The sequence below is a fragment of the Triplophysa rosa genome, linkage group LG18 (assembly GCF_024868665.1).
Source record: "Triplophysa rosa linkage group LG18, Trosa_1v2, whole genome shotgun sequence".
NCBI lineage: Eukaryota > Metazoa > Chordata > Actinopteri > Cypriniformes > Nemacheilidae > Triplophysa > Triplophysa rosa.
The window spans coordinates 22,804,137-22,829,296 of NC_079907.1; the positions used below are offsets into that span (position 1 = coordinate 22,804,137).

At 41.1% G+C, this 25,160-nt stretch overlaps 1 protein-coding gene across 6 annotated transcripts in view; it reads right to left on the reverse strand.

Moving 5' to 3' along the window:
• The window catches only part of LOC130569626 (transient receptor potential cation channel subfamily M member 4-like), a 51,573-nt gene that overhangs the window by 9,811 nt on the left and 16,602 nt on the right, over positions 1-25,160 (reverse strand). For all 6 annotated transcript variants that reach the window (XM_057359377.1, XM_057359379.1, XM_057359378.1 and 3 more), the window contains 16 exons: positions 24,892-24,956; positions 24,539-24,769; positions 15,543-15,645; positions 12,434-12,555; positions 12,016-12,252; positions 7,296-7,397; positions 7,033-7,161; positions 6,814-6,943; positions 4,424-4,569; positions 4,248-4,360; positions 4,026-4,136; positions 3,888-3,934; positions 1,988-2,229; positions 1,639-1,754; positions 1,132-1,264; positions 96-270 (listed from right to left, as the gene is read on the reverse strand). In XM_057359377.1, coding sequence (XP_057215360.1) covers positions 96-270; positions 1,132-1,264; positions 1,639-1,754; positions 1,988-2,229; positions 3,888-3,934; positions 4,026-4,136; positions 4,248-4,360; positions 4,424-4,569; positions 6,814-6,943; positions 7,033-7,161; positions 7,296-7,397; positions 12,016-12,252; positions 12,434-12,555; positions 15,543-15,645; positions 24,539-24,769; positions 24,892-24,956 — 2,202 coding nt within the window. The remainder of the gene's footprint in view (positions 1-95; positions 271-1,131; positions 1,265-1,638; positions 1,755-1,987; positions 2,230-3,887; positions 3,935-4,025; positions 4,137-4,247; positions 4,361-4,423; positions 4,570-6,813; positions 6,944-7,032; positions 7,162-7,295; positions 7,398-12,015; positions 12,253-12,433; positions 12,556-15,542; positions 15,646-24,538; positions 24,770-24,891; positions 24,957-25,160) is intronic.

The window sequence follows — 25,160 nt, forward strand, 5'->3', positions numbered from 1 at the left end:
AAACACAAACAAATATACAATTAAGTCAGCGCATGCCAACAAAAAATACAGAATATTATTTGGTCAGAATATTCATGTGTCATAAGTAAACATACTGTCTATCTCCTCCACAGGAATCTGTCCAAATATATGCAAATATGGTCTGTACAATACTCGTCGGAATACCCTATGAGGGTTTGGGTCAAATGAATAGAGTAGAGCTTGATTGGCCACTCCATATGCAATCAGCCACACTCCCAGAAAGAATAAGAAGAAGAATGCATCCTTTATCTGTGGTTTGTGAAATTGTATCCAAAACAAAGAGCACAAAAATATCAAAACAATGGCTTTAACTACTTTTTGAAATAGGTTGTTTTATTTTGAAAACAAAAAAATAGTCAAGTTTGGGTCAACTAGAAAATAACAATTTAAGTAACTCTTTGGGAGAAAGAAATTGAGTCAACACAACACATTTTTGGTAGTTACTAAAGAGTAATTAGTTGGATCAATATTCAAAATTTCATCAGTGTAGAAAGTAGATAGGTAACACTATTATGGTATGATTAAACAAAAACAACATACCTGAGGTAAAATGGTTCTGAGATAAAATGTTTAGCGCAGATCCACGTTTCAGTAATCCATTGTAAACTACAGTGATGCATTTACTTGGCAACCTATATAAAGAAATCTCTAATTTTGAGCTCTAACTGTTTGTACAATCAATGGAACAACAACTTTTTCCCGTTTTAAATAGAGTACAGATAGCGGTAAACACTGCTGCATTCAGTCTTTTTGCCACTCAGTGGGCCTAACTCACTTGGCTTTCATGTGCAGTGACGTCACGTGCATACCCTCCTCTATAGAGAAACTGTATACGGCTCAGAAATGGTCTTACTCAAACAGCTATCTCTGTAGAACTCGGCTAAAAATGGAAAAATCTTGCTGGAAGACACAGCTTCAGACTCCATCTATAACAAACTGGCTATGTTTTCTCTTTTCAGCTTTTCTGAGCTGGCAGACACATAGAAAAAAATGTAAATGTCCCCTTTAACCATGATCCCAAATCAACTGGTTACCAACTACAGAGCTGAACATGTAATGTAACTCAGAACATTTACATTGTAGTTTAAGACTGACAACACTTTCTCTCACCATTTTGCCCAGTATGATGATTTTAGGGCCGAGCTGTCTGTGAATGGTGAAAATGTGAATGAGTCTGAGCGTGAACACCATGTAGTCCACACACAATATGCCACGTCCCATGTTAATTGACCAATTAGACATCCTGAGAGAGAAAAATGTCACGCACACACAAATAAAACATTTAGTAACATTTTTAACTACTAATTTACTTATGGATGCTAATATTTATTATGGATGCTAAAAAGACTATGCCCCGGTTTATAACTTGCTCTGACATATCTTTAAAATTTGTCAGTGCCATTGTTTTGTCTCAAGATGCACACTAGTAATGTTTTCCTAAAGCATTTTTATAAAGCGACTTAACTATCCTAATTTAACCAAGGCATGGTCCTGGCTTAAGACAAGCCCTGTCTGTGAAACCGGGCCTATGTGTCGGGCAATGCACGATTAATCTCACCCCTTGTAAAACATAAGCTTACTACTCTAGAGGCAGAAATGACTGTGAAGTGATATTACCTGCAGCACAAACCAGCAATAAAGAGGGAGATGGCAAGGACATCAAACTTATTCCACACATCCTGAGCATACAGCATCAGCCTCTGGCCAATTGTCTTGCTTCCAACAATGAGCGTCTAGCAGTGAAGGACAAGAGGAATTAAAATAATAGGTTATGAAATTAAACCTGAATTTATCACAATTTGTATTATTTTAAGAGATGTACACTCATGTACTCTATTACACTTATTATGCATATTTTAATATTTAAGTAGCCTTGTGTTGATCACTTTAGTTATTGTCTAAAGAAAATTAATAGGAAATTCAAAGTTTTAATGAAAGTTTGTGAAAACACAAAGTATGATTTTACCTCTCGAATCTCCTCGCACACGATAGTGAACACCCAGAAATACAGCACATACTCTGACACCGCAGGGCCATCAGGGGGAGGAGGCTTGAAGTCAACCAATAACACATAGGCGTACAGGAACAGAAAGAGGAAGTACATCAGAACATTGCCGACAAAGGAGGTGACAGGGGCGTACCAGAACTGCTTCCAGCGCGTAATCACAAAGGGTTGCTTCTTCCTGTTCCTAGTGACAACAGGTGTACCTGATTACAGATAGGAACAAACAGGAAAACTCTTCATTTCTTGCATCCTGCTCAAGAAAAAAATATTAACCTGTTCTCCAACCCATACGGCAAGAAAGGTTTTTTCTTTCCTCAAATACAATGCATTGGATCGTACGCTGAACCAGCAGCAGGAGAAGCTTTTATCTACTGTCATTATGAAAATGGATTTTGCGCTATAATTCTGCAACGATAACAAAGATTGGAGTGTGATTTTCAGTTTAAACTGCGTTTGATTGCGGCAAAGACCCCTATTGTGTCTGTATCGATTATAATTTCTCCTATGTTCTATGGGTGCTTATATAGATTGGGGCTGACATCACAGAGTGGTTAGAAATACACCAATATAATATGTTAAATATAATACTAAAGTGGTTTATAAATTAATTTAAAGAGAAACTTATGTATTTAAGACGATCGTGGCGAGGAGGCGTGGCTCAGCGAAGTCTGCAACGAGAGAGGGAGGCAGGAGAAGAGCGGTGCCTACCTACGTAGGTCAAGTGCTTAAGATAAACACCCGTGGTGTCTCGTTCCAGTAATTGGTGGGGAGAGGGATAAAGCCACCACAACCGGAGGAATGGTCGAGAGAGAGTCTGGCTGGGAACTCGTGCGAAACGTCGAGAAGCTGTTCGATACAACGACCGTACTGTATATTGTGACTTGTTTGTCATTTTTGATTTGTGAGTGGGATGCGCTGTGAGCGTCCCTATATTTTGAAGTTTAAAATAAAAGCTACGAGTTCCCGCCACGCCGACCCTGTCTCCTTCCTTCACTTCATTGAACCTCGTTACAACGATTTAAGATTTTGTCCCCAGAATGTTCATGGTTAAAATCCGGGTAAAGAGAATTCTGAGAATTGTTTCTAAACACATTATAGATCTTAGAACTGTATTGCTGAAACGCATTACAAAGACTCAGAAGTACGTAGTACTGAATTGTGGAGTTAAATCCTTAAACAGTTTTTCACCAATTCTTTGTTCAGGATTTTTTGACGGGGCTAAAACGGGGGCCCGATGACGCAATGGAGCATCCGAGCATGCATGGCCCCGCCCCTATCACTAGAGCGCCTGGCATCAGGCGTCTGCTCAATCATGAGCTCAGGGTTGTAAGCTCTCACGCACACGCTTACACTGCCCAACTAAACAAATCTCACACCAAATAACAAGCAAACGGTAACGCAGATGGGGAATAACGAATAATGCGAACAGGAGGAGGATCACTGCAGGTGATTGCGACGTGCTTCAGTGATTATCTATTGATGAATATTGCGTGTTTGAATTCAAATCCTCACATAAAAATCTTCACATATAGCCTGGGGACTCAGGTTGAGCGCTGCGAGTGGGCGTGGCTTCAGCGCCAACAGCAGACACACCCCCAGCGTTTGAGAGCAGAGAGTCTTGCTTATTTTTCCAAGTTTTTGATAACTTATTTGATTTACTTGGATGTGTTTTTCTCCATTCAAATTTGTCTGGGTGGTTAACAACACACTTTCTGTTGTGTGACAAATTCAGAACACATATTTTAGCGTCACTTTACCCAGACTTTAAAACTAGAAGGTAAATGCATATTGTAAATATAGCTTTTGAAGAACGATGATATAAACAATCAAAATCAATGTCGAAAACATAATAAAATCTAACCTTTTGTTGGATGTCTGATATTATTTGAGTCCTCTTGCTCAGCATCACTGCAAAATACAGTAAAAGGGTAACACATAAAGGCATGTTTATTTACAAAAACCTTATTTTATATTACATATCAAATGAAAGGTAATGTACTGGTGTTTTATGTCGGAGAAAGAAAAGACAGTCTCTCCATAGTGACAGTCTGCTTCAGAAGTTGGATGTGCCACCAGTGATGGTTTCATCTCTTCTACATTCTCCACTTTCCTGTGGGACATACACGTACAGTTCAATATATATTTCGCAGATGCTTTTATGCAAAGTGACTTTGAGAGCATATAGGAACTTTTAGTAAATGCATACATGGAAAACGCTGACCTGAATTTGATGAAGTTTGTGCAGCAAAGCGGAGGAAAGATCATAGTCAGGGTGACTTTCCATGCCTCAGTGCCTCTTTCCATGTCACCCCACCAGATCTGAGATAGCAGGGACTAAAGACAACACAATTAAAAAATATATACTGACCTTGTACCAAATAGATAAACAAAACAGACCTGCACTCCATCATGGCTGAAGAAAAGTCGGGCATCAGCCACCATGGCCATCTTCAGACAGGTGGCATTACCCCACAGCAGAGACTTCCGGATCAAAAGCTTAAAGGAATTGCTTGCTTTGGTTTGATAGCATATGCTAAACACATCTGTCAATAATGAAAGAACAGAAGAGAGATTCAAACCATTACATGGTTAAATACCTTTAGGCATGTAAGGGTAGTTGACAAACATACTTATCTATATATTTTTATATTATAAAAAAACAATGAAGATAAATCTCTCTAATGCTATTTTTTCTATTTTTGCAGTCACACCATAGGACACATTCACATACTTATTTGTCAAGTATCGGTAAAAATAGATGCACTCAGTGACTTTGATTGGAGGTTGTTGGGTGGGTGTTTGTGGGGGGGGCTTGTTGGTTGTGGTTTGGGGGCATTTCATTTGTTGGGGCTGTGTGGGTCTGGCTTGGTCTTATTTTGTGGTCGATGTCGGACAACAGAGGAATAAAGTTACTATTTTCCCCTGGTTGTTCCTCTGTTGTTCCGCCATTGACGAGTTATCTCATCATTTAAAAATCAACCATTCCCTGCCAAAGATGAGTTATTATGGTAATTGGTGTTTGTACTGTTGTACAGCAGGTGGCGTTGTTATTGTTGGCTAGTGTTACATATACACTCACCTAAAGGATTATTAGGAACACCATACTAATACGGTGTTTGACCCCCTTTCGCCTTCAGAACTGCCTTAATTCTACGTGGCATTGATTCAACAAGGTGCTGAAAGCATTCTTTAGAAATGTTGGCCCATATTGATAGGATAGCATCTTGCAGTTGATGGAGATTTGTGGGATGCACATCCAGGGCACGAAGCTCCCGTTCCACCACATCCCAAAGATGTTCTATCGGGTTGAGATCTGGTGACTGTGGGGGCCATTCTAGTACAGTGAACTCATTGTCATGTTCAAGAAACCAATTTGAAATGATTCGAGCTTTGTGACATGGTGCATTATCCTGCTGGAAGTAGCCATTAGAGGATGGGTACATGGTGGTCATAAAGGGATGGACATGGTCAGAAACAATGCTCAGGTAGGCCGTGGCATTTAAACGATGCCCAATTGGCACTAAGGGGCCTAAAGTGTGCCAAGAAAACATCCCCCACACCATTACACCACCACCACCAGCCTGCACAGTGGTAACAAGGCATGATGGATCCATGTTCTCATTCTGTTTACGCCAAATTCTGACTCTACCATTTGAATGTCTCAACAGAAATCGAGACTCATCAGACCAGGCAACATTTTTCCAGTCTTCAACTGTCCAATTTTGGTGAGCTCGTGCAAATTGTAGCCTCTTTTTCCTATTTGTAGTGGAGATGAGTGGTACCCGGTGGGGTCTTCTGCTGTTGTAGCCCATCTGCCTCAAGGTTGTGCGTGTTGTGGCTTCACAAATGCTTTGCTGCATACCTCGGTTGTAACGAGTGGTTATTTCAGTCAAAGTTGCTCTTCTATCAGCTTGAATCAGTCGGCCCATTCTCCTCTGACCTCTAGCATCAACAAGGCATTTTCGCCCACAGGACTGCCGCATACTGGATGTTTTTCCCTTTTCACACCATTCTTTGTAAACCCTAGAAATGGTTGTGCGTGAAAATCCCAGTAACTGAGCAGATTGTGAAATACTCAGACCGGCCCGTCTGGCACCAACAACCATGCCACGCTCAAAATTGCTTAAATCACCTTTCTTTCCCATTCTGACATTCAGTTTGGAGTTCAGGAGATTGTCTTGACGAGGACCACACCCCTAAATGCATTGAAGCAACTGCCATGTGATTGGTTGATTAGATAATTGCATTAATGAGAAATTGAACAGGTGTTCCTAATAATCCTTTAGGTGAGTGTATACCCGTGCTACTTATGACTGGTTTTGTGGTCCAGGGTCACAAAATATCCTGATATCCATGATATCAGTAAGCAACATAATACACACATGACGACAGGGAGGTGACATAAATCGAGTTACCCCTCCCACCTCTGGTAGTTTTCCTGAGTTTTTTTGTCCCATTCAAACTGGCCATTAATCCACCTGCCCATGTAAAACTAATCCCGTCCGAATAGGGTTTATGACATAATCCATAATGACAGTATTTTGTAGTAACTTTGTATGAGGAACAAACCCAAACTTGAAGTTGTTATTCACAGGTAATGTTTAAATCAGTGTTGAATTAGGTGTTGTCTAGTTTGTTTTAAAATTGGCAGAGTTTGTATTCCTTGTTTTGCATTGACACAATGACAACATGTATGTATAAATCAACAATAATGATCAAATTTTCACTTTAGGGTCAACCATTGTTTTAATTATAGGTTCCATAAAATGTGTCAAAATATTTCTTACCATGAGCCATATACTCAAACTTCAGTGCCAAATCCTTAATGGAAAGCTTGGCTTCTGTCTCGATCTCCAATTTAGACAGCTCTCTCAAGAGTTTGCAACCTCCCAGTGCAGTCAGAACTGACTCTCCACACTAACAGAAGGAGAGAATGTAGATTGTATTGTACTGACAAGCCATGTAATACATTGGTTTAATGACAAATCTTTAGTAGATCACATTACCATTTCCCAGAAAAAGATAGCCATCTCAATGCGGTTTTGCAGCACTGCCCAAATAAACAAACATAACCAGGGGTGCCTGCACTGCCTCGATCGATAAATGCAAGACCCCCGCAAGAACTTGCATGCTTTCTAAATGGTAGTAGTTAAAAACAAGAGGGTACACAATTAAGATAAATGTATAAATGGCATTTGCATGTGGCGAGCTAGAGTGAACATATGAAAGCGTGTGAAAGTATCTATAAACTACAAGTGAGGTCTGGTACCTTGAAAGATTTACTTTTGGAAGATTCTGTGTCCAGATCAAGTACTGATGTATAGAAGGGCAAGCAAACCTCCCCTAACAGATTCTCCAGCAGCTGAGACACCTGGGGAAAGGATTCAGATACAGCAGATTTGTGTTTAAAGGCCTCAGTTTTATTTTCTTATATGTAATTCTTAATTTATTATTATTTTCAACTCCTTTCTTTCGATGTTTTATTGTTATTTGCGTGTGGATTACTGTGGCTTAATATATCCCTATACATAGTGGGGTGGGTGGCCAAAATATACAGTAAGTAGTCATCAGTGAGAGAGACAAAAAAACTTACTGAAGGAGACCCATAGTGTAGGAGAGACGAAAAGCTTTTGTTCTTGTTTTTTATGCTGCACTATTTTTATTTTGCTGTGTTTTCATGATCCATAACCAGATAGCAAACAGCCGTTGAATCAATGTAGAATCAACATCTCTCACGATATCAAAACGATGTTGATCTCTGACATCGATCCGGCATCGTTTTTCTCATCGGGTTAATGTTGAATCAACGTCAGTCACGCCATTCAAAACTAACCGAAAATCGACGCAATTGGTTCACTTATCTAACATTGAATCGATGTTGGTTTCAGTTGGGTGAAACGACGTTAGTGATCAACACGTATTCAACACGAAATCGACGCAAATGGTTTGCTTGCATACCACTGAATCGATGTTGATTTCAGCTCGGTGAAATTACTTAACAATTAACATAATAAAATTCCAGCTGGGTTGGTATACCCGCCGAGATTCTGACCGACCAGGGGACCCCGTTTATGTCCCAGCTAATGGCTGACCTCTGCAAGCTCCTGAAGGTAAAGCAGTTGAGGACCTCCGTATACCAGACCCATGGCATCGTCGAGCGCTTTAACCAGACCCTGAAACAGATTCTACAACGGGTCGCGGCCGTGGACATGCGCGACTGGGACCTCATGCTCCCCTACGTCCTCTTTGGGATAAGAGAGGTCCCTCAAGCGTCAACTGGCTTCACCCCCTTTGAGCTCCTCTTCGGACGGCAACCCCGCGGACTACTGGATCTGGCGAGGGAAGCCTGGGAGCAACAGCCCGTGCCCCACTGCTCCGTAATAGAGCACGTCTGCGAGATAAGGAACGCATCGACAGGGTCATGCCATTAGTCCGGGAACATCTAACCAAGACGCAGCAGACATTGAGAAAGTTGCAGCGATGGGTGAACGACGCTAGTGTACCTTCCAGCTGTGGCATCACTGCATAGCCATTCTCTTTGTAAACCAAGACAGACGATAAACTAGAGATTGAGTTAATTGATATTCTGTATGACAACGGCTTATTCCATGACCTAGCCATCTCAATGTGCAGGACAGATAAAACGAAAGCCCCAATGCTGAGGTTACACCCAGTTCTGCAGGAAGCGCTCATCCAGCTTACTCTTAGAGCATGCTTCCTGCTTTTCATCTAGCCAGTCAGTGTTAAGCCATAGTGACGGGTAAAAATAGATTATGACGGATTTTTTATGAGCCTGTTCGTCAAAATGACTGACAATGAAAAAGTCTAGCGCAACCTCTGCCGCAAACCTCTGCATCGCTCCGTGAGATAGGCCGTAGTTTATGCACGGTTGTGCGTGGATCTGAGGTTGTTTGTGTGTGGATTGTCCAATGCAAAACCGCATAAAAGAACATTGCAAAATCCGAATGCACAGAACAGGATGAATGGACGCGCGCTGCAGGATACACAAATGCACAACTTCTCATTGGTATGCGCAAAATTATTATACATGAACACAAAATAAAACATTGTATTCACAAATCTGTCTCTATTTGTACAAATCGCCTCATGTTTATTACGATCTAAATTTCACAGATTCAAACCATACGGCATTTGTTTGTGAATAGTAAAATACAAGTATAACTTGTATCACGTTCACAGATGACTGTGCATGCATTTGTTAATCATTCTGAGATGAAATTCATCCCATAAATTAATACTAATATACTAACTATACTAACAAAATAAGAAAGTAATTTAAGTACAAACACTAAAACGCATAATACAGATAACCGCGTGCTGATCACTCTCTGAGCTGCTGCACTGGCTTTACTATCGACTTCCTGGGGCCAAGCCAAGATGGCGACCTGACCGCATGTGTTTTACTGAGCGTTTGCACCAATATTTTAATATTTAGGGACTGACTTCAATAATTTTCTGAGCAGAAACAGGACGCTATCAGTAAAAATTCCTGCCCATTCTCAGGTCTTCACGGCAGAAAAAGAGAGTGATGAAGGCTGCTAAACAGGCTGTTGCAACAGGTTCGACAAATCCCCTCATGGCTGGTTGTCATAAGTACGCAAATCCTGCAGGCCCGTTATCTTTAATTGCTTCTGACGATGATTACCCCTCCTATCTTGCTTCACCTTGCAAGACTCTAGCTAAAAAGGTTCTCCTGAACGATGCTTCTGCAGATTATCTATTTAACTCGGACATTGTTGATGCACTCTCGAAATTTATCAACGCCAGATCGGATGCCGTTGAGAAAATGGTAGGTGAAAATACCATGAAAATAGAGGGCCTAAAGTTAACAATCGATTTTGCTTGTAGAGAGATAAAAAAAGAATCGAGTTGATAAGGTGGAGAAAGGAATGAAGAAAGAGGAGAAGGAGGTTGTTCAACTTAAAGTCAGAATCACAGAGTTGGAGAATTATTTGAGAAGATGGAATCTGAAATTGCATAGACTATCGGGAGTCGGCTGTGGATGTTAGAACGAAGACCATTCAGATCTGTCAAGCCATACTTCCCCAAGAACAGAACAAACTCGCGGAGGCCATTGACATTGTTTATCGTCTAGGAAAAAGGAATACAGGTGTATCAAAACCAAGAAGGGTCATATCACGCTTCTCATCAAGAACGTACCGGGATGCAGTCTGGGCCGCAGCGAAAAACTATTCCTTTTTGCGTGAGAAGGGCCTCAGATTCAACAAAGACCTTTCGCCCGCTGTTAAGGAGATCTGAGCTAAATTATGGCCTGCAGTCCAAAAGGCACGTAGCGGGACACCACATTACCGGCCTGCGCCTCCCTGGCTTCCAGACCTCTTGTGTCATTTAAGGGTGTCTGGAATCCGCCCTTAGAAGGGGGGTTCTGTCATGGTTATGTGTGGGTCTGTCATGTCTTTTATTTTGAAATGTTAGTTGTAGTCATTGTCCGTGGTCTTTGTAGTCTTTTGAGTAGCCCTGCCCTTATTGTTTCATTGTCATCAGGTGTGCCTTGTTAGTCTTTAGTCCTTGTGTGTATATACAGTATACCATGGTGTTTCATGTGTCTAGGGTTGGTTATTGAATGTACGTAATGTGTTGTCTAGTCATGTTGTCCAGTTATTGTTTCATGTCATTGATTATTGTTCACGTTTACTTTATTAAATACTTTGGCTGAACTTAGATCTTGCTCTCAGTTTCATGTTTTGGGACAACAACATTACACTTGAGGAGTGTGAACAAAATTTGTCTTGTTTTTTTCGCTTAGAAAATCAACATGCTAATTATAATACTATTCATCAACTTAATATTAATGGAACTGTTACCTCTGATTTGAAGACAATTTCTAAATTCTGCTTGTAGTTCTATAGTAAGTTTTACACCTCAAGTCATATGCTATCACTATCAGATGCAGAAAAGCTAATTCATACAATCATGGCGTCAAGATCAGATTACTGTGACGCACTATTAGGTGGTTGCCCTGTAAGCTTATTACAAAAACTCAAGCTAGTTCAAAACGCAGCAGCTCGAGTTCTTACACAAACAAAAAAGCATGAGCATCTTAGCCCGGTCCTATCAAAATTGCACTGGTTACGTATTAAGCAATGCATCAACTTTAAAATCTTACAGATTTCCTATAAAGCCCTACATTATGTTTCATGTACAGCTGGTTTGTAACAATGAAAATTGTAAAAAGCGCTATATAAATAAACTTGAGTTGATGTCTTGATGAGTTGAGAACTTTCAATTTTTGTATATTTCCCACCTGTTAGACACTCTTTTTTTGTAAAATTTTTCAAAGCCTAATAAAAATAATCTTGTAGATACATCAGTAGTAGTGATATCAGTGATGCAGGTTTTCATTCATACAATGATGGCATTAAAGATTGCACCCTCAACGATCCCTCCTGCACAACTGCGCCATGATAAGTTGTCACGTAGTCCTGTGTAGAGTAAAGTACACAGGCAGTCGTCCGGGAAGGAGGTCTGGTATGCAGACTCAGGAATTCATTCATGTTATCCTCGAGGGAGCAATCTTCCTGCTCAAGATTGCAAAAAATAAAACAACATGGATTGGGAAAGAAAAAAGTAAAATAAATCTAAATGTTTGCCCTTTACTGCACTATTTTAAGGTCAGAACTTTTGATACGAGGACAAAGGAGAAGTGATAACGTCTTCTACAATGAGACAGTATAGTCATTGGACTTTTTTGTAAGGACAGGTAACACCATTGTACATGCCAATAAGAGGAGTATTTCAAGGATGACCAAGAAATCCAAATCTTTTGATTGCATAGTGTACACTATTTGTGTTTTTTATTCGTTTCTGTTGTGGCCCTTCAGGTAGCACTGAAGTGTTGTACTGCCTTCGGACTAAAAAGTGGTCAGAATTGGAAGATTTGCTGTAGAAAATGGGTTTTGGCAAGGAAAATAGTCTACAAAGCCTACTCTTCATTCTTAAATCCTTACCTCATAAAGACTAATTTTGCATTGTTGATTGGGGTTGGCCTCGTTCAGACGGAATCCTAGGAGATGCTGAAGCAGTGAGTTGGCCAGACAGTTTTCAGAGATGGAGTTGTAAAGGTCCTCCAATCTGCCGTAAGTTAGGTATTCCAAAATATTCAGACCATTATCAATAAAGAGACGTAGAAACTGTGGTTTATTGTTTTTCAGTGCATCAGTTATGGAGTCCTCTAGGTCTTCATACTGTGTAGAAAATTAAAAGTACCCAGTTAACCATAGTTTTACACTGTATAATAACTTTCATTAATAAGTCATTAAAAACAATAATTTATCAATCACTCATGTAGATTATAATGCATCAGTGTACAAATAGTTTTTAAATGTTTCAATGTATGACTAATTATTTTCTGTCACAATCCTTTACCTTCCACAGGATGTTTCCTTTGAAGAGTTCACTCTTGGCAATATCCACTCTGTTCCAAGTTACAGCCAGCTTCAACTCATCAGCATAAGGATTAGTAGTCCCTGAGACACGATGTTTACTTGCTAGCATAAATACACAAAGCAAAAATGACATATCAAAGACGAAATGTCCACCAAACACCAAGGTCTTAGATTGAAGAGGCACAGGGGCGGCAGAGTGACTTGGTGGTTAGCACTGTTGCATCACAGCAAGAAGGTCCCTGGTTCAAGCCCTGGCTAGGATGGGAGGCCTTTCTGTGTGGAGTTAGCATGTTCTCCCTGTGTCAGCATGGGTTTACTGTGGGCAATGGAGGAAACCGGAGTACCCAAAGACATGCAGGATAGGTTGGTTGAGGATTCCAAATTGTCCCTCCCCTGACTTGACCTGACTTGGATCGACTTGTGTATAGAACAGACTTGTGTATAGATTGACTAGTTCTCGCCATGAATATAGCCTTAGATACTGGAATGATGTTAAGAATGAAACGATAAATAAGTAAATATTCAGAGGCACTATTGGTATTTTATACAACTACTGGTGTTTTCAGAGATAATATTAAGAGGCAACAATTGGACATAAATTGTAATTTACTAATCCCACTCGCTTCTGTGGGATTCTGCGGAGCCCTTCTTTTTTTCTCCATTTATTCGGGCCCGAGCCTTCTTGTTTTTGCTCCGTTTATTAGGGCCCAAGCCATAAGGGGCAAATGGCCCTATTGATCGCCCTATTGATTTATTCTTATTATTAGGGCCCAAGCCACTAGTTAACAGTGACAGCTCCATGCTAAAGCAAAAGTTAATATCGACAGGGATTTTGAGAGTTAACTCCAGCATCTAAAAGGAAGCCAGTGATGGCTTTATCCTCTAAACAGGTAGGACGTCAATGTCGTGATTTATTTTTTTGAATCTTTGTTTTCATTTAGTCTAAACCAAAAGAGGAAGATATATTACTTTATCAGGTGACATTTTTCAGATATATGACTTGTAGGATGAAAGGTAGGTGATCTTTTCCTCCAGGCGTGACGCGATAACTAACAAGCTACAATCAAATCTATGTTAGTAATGTTTTTCTAAACGTCTTGCGTCTGGTAAAGACACAGTCATATTTTACTGCCACACTGATGTACCCATGCGCTCTTATGCGGTGAACACAAAGCTCGGATAAATCCATGCAGAGCAGCAGTGCCAAAGCACAACCCTAAAAAGAACTATCATTTTTCTTTGCATATAACTCTGCATATAAGTGCAGTTTTATGTTTCAAACTGAGATGGCGACAAAGAGGCCAAACTTCCAGACTGCCGCTTTCATTTTTCTTTTTCAATGTTGCTGAATCTTCTGGCTCAACTGGTAAACAGTCTCCAACTGACAGCTAATCTCACTCTACCTCTGTGTGTCTGTGTTTCACACACTTAATAACGTAATAGTGTAACCCTTTCATTGTTATAACCCTTAAAACTAGACTGCCAGAGGGTTACTGTAAATGCATGTGCCCCCTGTGCACTGTTTTACTGATGCCACTATGGTGGCGGTTGCTCTGATGGCTTGGGCCCGTCGTCGCAGCTATATTTACTTTGTCAATTAGGGGCATTTTGGGGGCCATAACATGCTCAAAAACTCTTGAACATTGGCACACGCATCAGAGTCGTCAGCCATGAGGCCCGGGCAAAGGTTGGCACACAACCGTGGCAGAAGGACTCTGTTACGCCCACTGGAATGCAAAAAAAATCTTGGTGCACAGATCAAACATACATGTTTGCACATGTTCGAAACTTCACTCTCCTCAACCTGAACAACTTTCGCACTGACACCAATTAGCTTCACCCAACAGGAAGTCGGCCATTTTGGACTTTGCATGCTGTGAACTTTTAAATACTCATTCATGCGATTGCCATCAAACTTCAGCCGCATGTTTAGTCATGATGTCTGATCAAATTGATGTGACTATGGCGTCTCTTAGTCATAGCCCCACCAACTGGCAACAGAAAGTGTGTTACTCACAAAAGTGGATTTTTTGACCATTGTATGTGGAGAATTTTTAAATACGTCTCCTAGATGATTCATGTGATTGAAAAACTTGGTCAACATGATGGCCAAGACATTGAAGATGCTAAATTGCGAATGGATTTGTTTCTGCATATCTCATACATACTTGCTCATATACATATGAATTTCAATACACATATAGATCTCATTGAGCTAGACAACTTTCGGTTTTGCGATACTCTTTCTAGGGTTTTAATGTGATTGCCACCAAAATACTGCAGTTTTTACGGTGTATGAGGCTTTACATTCAGAAAATTTTCACATTTCACGTTAATACGAACCCTTCGTGTGACTATTGGTACAATGGCAACTTTTATGAATGGGCTTTTGTCCACGAACTACCTAACTTCCCTTGCATAGAAACATACATGGGAAAGTTGTGAAATTCTGCACACAAATAGAGGCCACTCTCATATGTTACCATGTCAAATATGACATGTCAAAGTCTCTAACTTAAACCCTCTAGCACCATCAACAGACCAAAGATTCACATACACTTTGGCTCGTAACTTTGCTCATGATGACTCGAATGCACCTATGACATCAATTTCCGTCATGAACATTTTTCCACCATTTAGAATTTTTCGTCAAATGTACTTTTCAAACTCCTCCTAGAGCGTTCGTCTGATTTGCATGAAATTTAGTATGTAGTAGAGGTCTTTAGGGAGGACCCGCGACCCGACCCGGGACCCGCACGGGTTCGGGTCTATATTTTATATGGGCAGCAGGGTCCGGGTGGATTTGATGCTGTATCTTCACCAAACTTTTGCATATTGACACAAAACTCTCTATGTTTCATCACTGTCATATCTTGTTCACCTCACAAAGCTGGGTGACAGCACCACCTAGTGGTCAAGAGTTATAAGCACTTATATTATAAAAGTGCCTTTACTTGTTTTTAGATCGGATTTTCAAAAACTCATTAGCAGAAATGTCCACATATATGTCATTTTGTGCCTTGTTTAGCTTGACCCCATATTTGCTACTTGCAGCTATATTTATTGTTACTGTGGATGAGTGACTTTACCTTGAACAAGAGTTTTTAGTAAAACAGTGTCAAAATCATCTGCTCCCTCCTGCTCTGCATGATAAATGGAGATAAGATCCTTGCTCTGGTAGATGCTAAACAGCTATCAAGAACAAAAAGAAAACAGAAAAAGACATCTATCAGTGCCCAATAAAAAATGTAGCAACTGGCATATTCCAAAAACATGGTTGATTTTTGTATCTCATGAATTTTGCAAAAGGTAAAGTGTTTCTCATTATTATAAGTAGGTTACAAAATATGTTAGATAAACTCTTACATGAAAAACTTGAAAAAAGTTGGGATTACTCGTGACTTTTTCAACTGCATCCAATAATTAAAACTGAAATAATGACTAAATGTCTGCATTTATGTCAAGAAGTATTAACGTCAAGTTAAAAGAGAGGTCAGTAATAATCTGTGGGAACATAGATGTATTATGGACCGGGTCAACAGGGCCAGTGCCCAGGGGCCCTAGACTACCAGGAGCCTTTAGTCTTTAGGCTTCTTTACACACCAAAGGCAGCACAGAAACCAAATCTAAGATGGCATAACCATGAAAACATGTATTTACACAGATAGTTTAATGCTGCTCTGAAGTGGCTGGATGACATAGGCTTTCGCTGATTTTCACTGATGCTGAACTAAAATACTCCATTGTCGAGATGGGAGCACTGTCATGTGTCTGGGCAGCAGAGAAATGGCGTACGTGGCTGTGGGGATGAAAATTCCTATTACACACTGACCATTAAGCTCTTACAGCTCCTCTGACGAGTAGTAAGGGAATAGTCGAGCTGGACTACAAGTTGCCTGATGGTCTGCACGCTTAATATTTGATTACAATGTTCAATACAGACCTGTTACATTGAACAGTGTTGCTGACTGCTTATCAAGACTGCCTCTTACAATTTCATTTACATTTAGCAGACGCTTTTATCCAAAGCGCCTTACAAATGAGGTAAACAATAGCAGCAATTGAAACAACATAAGGACAACAAAAAGCATAAGTGCAGTAAAAACTAGTCTCATATAGCCTACCACATTATACAAAGAATCCGTTTTGAAATGAATCGAACAAACGCTCAATGTTATATCCACGTGAGCTGGAGCGTCTTTAAAAATAAACTTCAACCACGCATTACTAATGTCGGAATCCGAAGGAAGGTTATGCAGCGACTGTGTTCTTCCACAACCAGGCACTGACTGCACAATATTTTACAATCTTTAACGGCATGTTTATCGCTTGCTCGCTCTATCTGGTTCCGCTCGACTTGTGTTACTTCAGAATTGTCATGCGCGAACCAGTGGGCGGGGCTAGAGAAGTAGTCATTGATATTCTTCTGTGGAGGCGGTGTTCAACCTATCAATGATGAAAGGTGCATTCTAAGATCTGCCATTCTCTGGGCCTGGTGTCAATAACAGTTGTTATTTCAGTAACAAGGGCGTTTTCAGTTCTGACACTTACAGGATGTTCGCTTGAATACAATTCCCTCTTATATAACAAAATCTCGGGTTAAAATTGTGGTTTTAATTCATGGGTCCTTTAAAACATTAGGGGTAAAATAAAAATATAGCCTACCTTTATATATATATATATATAAGTGTAAAGGTACTTTACTTAGCTTAAAACGAACATTATTGTTTTTATTTGGTGTAATACAATGTGTTAACGCGGTGTACTGTTCAAAAAAACACATTATCTTTTACATACTGTACATTAGTGTTGCTCTTCTCTGCCACGCCTTTCTAAAACGCCTCGATTTTTACAAAACTCATTCTAAAAAGCACGGTGTGCGGTGATTCACCAGCTGCCCAGTGCGTTGTGATTGGCCAAATACCTCAAGAATGTGGTGGAATTATTACGGCCCTTACCATATTCTGAACATCAGCTTCCAAAGCATATTGACAGGTGGTAATGTCATCGGTACCGTGTGAGTTTGAGCCCAAATATGATGCAGATGACCAAGCTGATCAATCAACTTTGCCAGCATGAAACATTTTGTGTCAGATAAGTTTTACGATAGAACCATACCCCATTTCATATATTGCATTGACTACTGTGACTGTTGTGTAACTGTAAAGTTTTTATAAGTATTTATTAAAATGTATCTATTTGTCATGAACGGTGAGGTGCAAGGACAGAGGACCCAGGTGCAGACAGCGGGTAAGGGGTTAACAGACTTTTAATAATAAAACTACAAAACAAAGACCCACGTGGGGGTAAAATAACAAACAAGGGTATAACGAGACAGGTAACAGGAACACGGACTAACTAAACCTAACAAGACTAAAGATAACATATGACATAACTACAAAAGACTAGACTACACTGACAAGACCTGAACTCACCACAAGCAACGAGTGACACACACATGCACTTAATGAACCAGCACGGGACAGAAAACACAAGGGCATTATAAAGGGGATAAATCAAGAGGTAACAGGTGCGGGGCAATAACTAATAATGAGCAACGAGGATTGCCGGCCGACACATGGACTGGGTTGCCGGCTGACACACGGGCTGGGAGGCCGTCTATCACCGGCTGGGCAGGCCTGGATGTCGACGAGACGGGGCGGGAAGTTGGTGGCTGGGCAGTGCTCTCTGGCGGCTGGGCAGCATTCTCCGACAGCTGGGCAGCGCTCTCTGGCAGCTGGGCAGCAAACAAGGACACCGGCTGGATCACCGGTGGAACAGGAACAACACAAAGACAAGGTGTTGACTCGACCGGCCTGGGTACCAGCTGGGAAGCCGGCAGGGATCTGTGGCAGGACAGGACACTGACGGCCTCTACCCTGGAGGGGAATCCGATGGCCTCGACCCTGGAAGGGAGCCCGGCGGCCTCGACCCTGGATGGGAACCCGGCGGCCTCGACCCTGGAAGGGAGCTCGGCGGTCTCGACCTTGGAAGGGAGCCCGGTGGTCTCGACCCTGGAAGGGAGCCCGGCGGCCCCGACAGGGAGTCCGACGGCCTCAACCCTAGAGGGAAGTCCGTGGCCTCAACCCTGGAGGGGAACCCGGTGGCATCAACCACCCCGCACGATCCCTCTTGTCTGCTGGGTCCTGGATTGGCTGGTTCATTCTGTCATGAAACAGGTGGGGAAGAACCCAATTGCAGGCAGCGGGGATGAAGGGGTTAACACAAGACTTTATTTAAATGATAAAACACGAAACAAGAACCCACGTGGGGGTAAAACAGTAACAACGGATAAACAGAGACAAAGACTAACTAAACACTAGACTAACCAACAATAGACATGAACTAAACTCAACACTTACTAAGACGGGACCGGGGAATCCACAACAGGAACACAAGCATGAGGAGACAGTAAGCACAACATGAATACAAGGATACATCCTAAAGGCACAGCATCAATACACACAGCTAACACAATGACCGAACACAGGACAATGAAACATGAGGGCTATATAAAGGAGAAAATCAAGAAGGGACAGGTGCGGGGCATGAACTAATTAACAATGTAACTAAGGAGACGAAAGGGCGGGAACAGAGACGCGACACCGGAGAGAGAGAGGCTATGGAAGGCCAACAGAGCCAAAATGCCTCTCTCCACATAAAACAAGGGATCCTGCCACAAGATCAAGAAAGACATGACAAGATGAGGCAGAATCACGACATCTATTAAGTCAGCTCTGTTCAGGTGTGTGTGGATTGCAAGTTATTTACTATAAGCTTTCCTGAAGAGTATACAAGCTTTATTAATGACATGCTGAACAAAAATTAAGCAGTCAGCACATATTTGACTACAAGGCCCAGATTTGACAAACCCTCTCATTGGGGTGCTTACTCGTTTGAGGCCAGAGACAGTGGCCATTATGGCAGATGTCGAGATGAGGTATTATCAAGAATTCCAGAAAATGACACAGACTTGTTGCACTTCCTGTGGTGGCGAGACGGAGATGTAAACCAGGAGTTAGCGGAGTACAAAATGGTTGTCCTCCTCTTCGGGGCAAAGTCACCTCCGAGTGTTGCTAATTTTGCACTCCGAAGAACAGCAGAAAAAAACAGTAAGTCATCTGTTGAAGCAGATGTGATTTATGTAGATGACTGTTTAAAGTCTGTGCCAAGCCATGCTCAAGCAATTGCCTTGTACCATGATCTCACAGAGCTTTGTAATAGTGGAGGATTTCATTTTTATGTTATATTATGAGCTTCCAGCAAAGAGAGCATTGGGAGTGTTGTGGTGTGAACATTAACATTACATTTACATTTAGTCATTTAGCAGATGCTTTTATCCAAAGCTACTTACAAAGAGTTCAGGGAGCAATAAGCGATATGTCATACAGGAGCAATAATACAATAGGTGCTAATACAAAGTTACTAGTTTCAACAAAAGCTAGACCACTACCTGTTGAGTGCTAGGTTTATTTATTTTATTTATTTTTTCATTTGTCTGTCAAGTATTCACAGAAGAGATGGGTTTTAAGTAGTTTTTGAATGTTGTGAGAGATGTGGTTGACCGGACTGAGTTAGGAAGAATGTTCCACCAGGAAGGAGTTGTGAAGGAGAATGAGCGGGAAAGCGATTTACTGTTCTTATGAGAAAGCAATACAAGACGCCGCTCGTTTGCTGAACGCAGGGTTCTTGATGGGGTGTAGGAGGGTGTGAAAGTATGCCGGTGCAGATCCAGTGATAGTCCTGTAGTCAAGCATTAGTGACTTGAATCTGATATGGGCTTCAACCGGTAGCCAGTGGAGAGAAATGAAGAGGGGCGTCACATGAGCCCTTTTGGGCTGTTGGAAGACGAGGCGTGCTGCTGCGTTCTGAACCAGCTGGAGTGGTTTGATAGCCTTTGAAGGAAGACCAGCAAGGAGAGCATTGCTGTAGTCCAACTTTGAGATTACCAGGGCCTGGACAAGGAGTTGTGCCGCATGCTCAGTGAGATAGGGTGTAACTTCCAATGTTGAGTAAGGCATATCGGCATGACCGCGTTGTCTTTGCAATGTGATCATTGAAGGACAGCTGTTCATCAAATATGACTCCGAGGCTCCTGGCTGTTTTGGAAGGAGTGATTGTGGTATTGCTAAGTTGGATGGTGAGATCGTGTTGCACCATGGGGTGTGCCGAAAACACGAGTAGTTCTGTCTTGGCCGGGTTCAGCTGGAGGTTATGTTCTTTCATCCAAGCTGAGATGTCTTCTAGGCAGGCTGTAATGCGAGCTGCTACAGTGGTATCGTCTGGGTGAAATGAGATGTAGATCTGGGTGTCGTCAGCGTAACAGTGATACGAGAAGCCATGTGCCCATGTGTATGATGGGTCCCAAGGATGTCGTGTCGATGGAAAAAAGCAACGGTCCAAGCACCGATCCCCGAGGGACCCCAGTGATCATGTGGTGAGCAGTGGACAGCGAGCCCCTCCATGACACCCTGAAGGATCTGCCAGAGAGGTAGGATTTGAACCAGCGGAGAGGAGAGCCTGAGATTCCTAGAGATGACAGGGTTGCTAGCAGTATCTGGTGATTGACAGTGTCAAACGCTGCAGATAGGTCTAGCAGAATCAGGACCGAGGATTTAGATTCCGCCTTGGCTAGCCGCAGTGCTTCTGTGACCGATAGCAGTGCGGTCTCAGTGGAGTGGTTTGTTTTGAAGTCAGACTGCTTGTCATCCAGTAGTTTATTCTGGGAAAGGTAGGAAGACACCTAGTTGAAAGCTGCCCTTTCAAGTGTTTTTGCAATAAATGGGAGAGAGACAGGTCTGTAACTGTCGGTAGTAGTAGAGGGGTCCAATGTGTGTTTCTTAAGTAGGGGCATGACCTGGGCCCGTTTGAACATTAAAAAAGACCTTCAACCAGACACGGAATCCTGTCAGTCACTAGTGCCATCTACTACCCTTTGAATTTTCTCGCCCCTGTTATACTGCCAGCAAAAACTCTGATGCAGCAGGACTGCAGGGCTGGAACAATTAGCTGACTTCAGTGTGACAAGATACGTTAAGCCAGTGGATTTTGGAGTTACAGCAACAGCGCAACTTCATCATTTCTCAGAAGCAAGTGAACTGGGCTATGGAGTTGTTTCTTACCTCAGATTAGTAAACACTGATGGGCTCGCAAGTTGTGCCTTTATGATGGGGAAGTCTCGTGTAACACCATTAAAGCAGACCACCATTCCACGTATGGAGTGGACTGCAGCTGTTGTGGCTGTAAACATTGACAAATGTGGACAAAAAGAGGAACTGGAACTCAAATTGCTTGAATCCATATTTTGGACTGACAGTACAACTGTTTTGAGATACATTAAAAATGAAAGACTTTGTTTCAAAACATTTGTTGCCAACAAGACTGGCATCATAAGAGACACTCTAATGCAAAGAGGAATACAGTGGATATTCAACCCACCTGCTGGAACGCACTTTGGTGGCATTTGGGAGAGGCAGATAAGATCAGTCAAAAAATCCTAAGGGCTATCTTAAAAGAACACACACTTAATGATGAGTGCTTGCATACTTTCTTATGTGAGGTGAAGCAATAATAAATGACAGACCACTTACCATTGCTTCAAATGATCCCACAGATCTGGGACCATTGATCCCTAATCACTTGTGGTTACTAAAAATGCAACTAGCATTACCTCCTGGACTTTTCAAGAAAGGCTACATGTATGCACGCTGCAAATAAAAGCAAATTTAGTACCTTGCTGACCTATTCTGGAAGCGATGGGTGCGTGAATATTTACCTTTACTCCAGGAGTGTCAAACATGGACACAAGTAAGAAAAAAAACTTTAAGTGATAGTTGTTGTTCTAATAATAGACGACTCCTCACCAAGAAATGTATGGCTCTTAGGACGAATGAAGGTGTGTCATGGTCCTGCCTTCTTGGTTCTGTATTTCTAGTCGTGTGGCAGGATCGGGACGGAGCCCTTAGGTTTTATGTGAGAAAGCCATGAGTTGTTTATGTTTTGACATCTCATGTGCTTTCTCGTGTCTTGTCACTGGCCCCGCCCCTCTCGTTTCATGTATTGCTTCCCTGCCGTGTCTAATGTTTCCCACCTGCCCTGTGTCATTATCCCTCGTTTGTCTTGCCTTTAAAATGCCCTCATGTTTCTTTGTCCTATGCTCGTGGATTGTGTATGTACTTGCGTTCTATGTCTTTGTATCCCGTGCTTACCTGTTTCTTGCCTTGTCCGTGGACTGTGAGTTTTGTGTTTTACCCTGCCGTGTTCTGTGTAAGACGTTTGGTCGTGTTCTTTAGTTTAGTTTTTGCTGTTCTTGATTTTCGTTTTGCCCCCACGTGGGAAGTATTTTGGTTTCTGTTTTTTAGTATTAGTCCTGTCTTCGTTACCCCCTCGTGGGTGTTTTGTTTCTGTTTAGTGTTTAAATAAAATCTCTGTTAACCCCTTCATCCCGCTGCCTGCATCTGGGTTCTCTCCCTCACGATCCTGACAAGGTGTTTCCTGATAAACAAGGACTTGAACGACACGTGATGGTTAAAACCAAAACCAATATCTTGGAAAAGCCTGTTGACAAGTCATGTCGTATCTGTGAAATGGACTGCTTTATATGCCTCAAACAATTAAGACTACTTTTTCTAATATAAAATGGTCATGGACATTTCAAAAGCTAAGTAACGGACACTTTAACAAGATTGAAATAAAATGTGAAATGTGTTTAAAAGGATGTATAATGTGAAAAGCAAGATTACTGTCAATTAGTTCTTTAAATATTTGAATTTGTGTTTTGTATGTCTTCCTACTTATTTGTTACTCTGCGCATGAGCAGTGAAAAAAAGTTTGTTCTCTAAAAATTCCCACAATGCACCAAAAATTCCCATCGATGCTCCCTATGTTCCCTTACTGGAAATCACGTGACAAGATTTGAAGACGTTTAACCGAAATCACAGGAGCCAACTCAATGAACTTCATGAAACGCGACAGAACTTTTGAAAAGACAAACGCTTATTTTATGTATATACAAACGTTGCTAGACAGGCAGGCAACAAAATCTACTTAACAGTTAAATTCAATAATCGATCAAATTGGTGCAGTGATAAGAAATATTTGAAGCCAAATCCTCTTTCTGCTGTCTGCAGTAGTTAGACTTACAAAGAAACAAACATACACATAATGTGATGATGCATTTTACATATGGCTTCAAAAAATAGAATAAGTCAACATGTATTGTACTGGTAATATAGATAATAATAATAATAAACTTGATGTTATAGTGTAACCCTTTCATTGCTGTAACCCTTAAAACTAGTTTGCCAGAGGGTTACTGTAAATGCATGTGCCAGCTGGGCACCGCTTTCCTGATGCCACTGGGGTGGCGGTTGCGCTGATGGCTTGTGTTCGTCATCGCTGCTTAGCAGATATATTTTAACTTTGTTAGGGATACAATATTTATAAGCTAAGAGCTTGCTTTTTTCCAGTTATTATTTTTACTAGTAAGTATTATTTTCAAGATTTATCAAGATTTCGTTTTCTTGATATAAACACTTCTTATCATTTTAATACTACACTTTTGGGTTGTAAATACTCTTCATCCTAAAAATTCCTCAATCTCTGCAAATGACATCCCATTAAATGAACTAGACCATTCGACATAGCTTTCAATAATTTCCACAATTCTTAACCCAATTTAGCTTGAAAGTATTGATGTAAAAAATCAAGCATATCAAAATCTTCATCAGCTTTTTTACCACATAAAACCAGTTTTTTTAGATGTTGCTGTTTGTTTTTCCTAAAGATTAAACGGCAGGTATTACCATGGACAAATAATGTAAAGGATGGACATATAAGATGAGACTTTCAGGTTTTTAAAAAATAAATCTCTTTGAAAACCAACTCAAGTGATTATTTACTTTTTATTTCCTCTGTAATAATAATCACTCCCCACTAGTTTTAACAAACGTTGTGTTGATGGCCATTTAAGTTTAATCATTTAACTGTTACAGAAGTTTTTGACAAATCAACTAGTTTACTAACTGTTTTAGCACGTTTAGGTGTTTGATACCATAGCTGGTGAAATAAAAACTAAAAACTGTACCTTGTCTACAAGTTTGTCTGTATCATGTTCTGAAGGAAAATGCTTCTTCACTTTCTCTGCCATTCGCTCTTTAAGTTCCATGTTAGGAGTCACATCCTCCTCTGCTTCCCCAGGTGGAGGCATCGGAGCAGATTGCACATTCTCCACAATGTCGCTCACAAGGTTGGCAAGACCCCCCGAACCAGCCAAGACCAACCATGGCATTGCATTCTTCAGCGAAATATCTAATGCCTGATAGGAAGACACATGGTAAAGGCATTTTAACAAGGAAATCAAAGGAAACAAGGAAATCATAATTTAATAAGGCTACATGGTGGAGAGAAAGTTGTTTTGTGAAACTATATTCTGCTTACCTCCATCATAGCCGCTTCCCCAGATATCAGCATACACAGAACAGGAATATCAATGCTTGCACTGCCTGCACATCAGATTGTTTAAGAAACAGGCATATCACTCAGAATGCATTAAAAAAACAAACATCTTTACAGACCATAACTGTGAACCATACAAAATGAAAATGCCTTTTAATTTCCATTTCAATTTTCACATATGAAATAAATTAGGGTAGGCGAAATTACTACACAGTTTGCACCTTTCAGTAAGGTAATAACACCTTAACTTG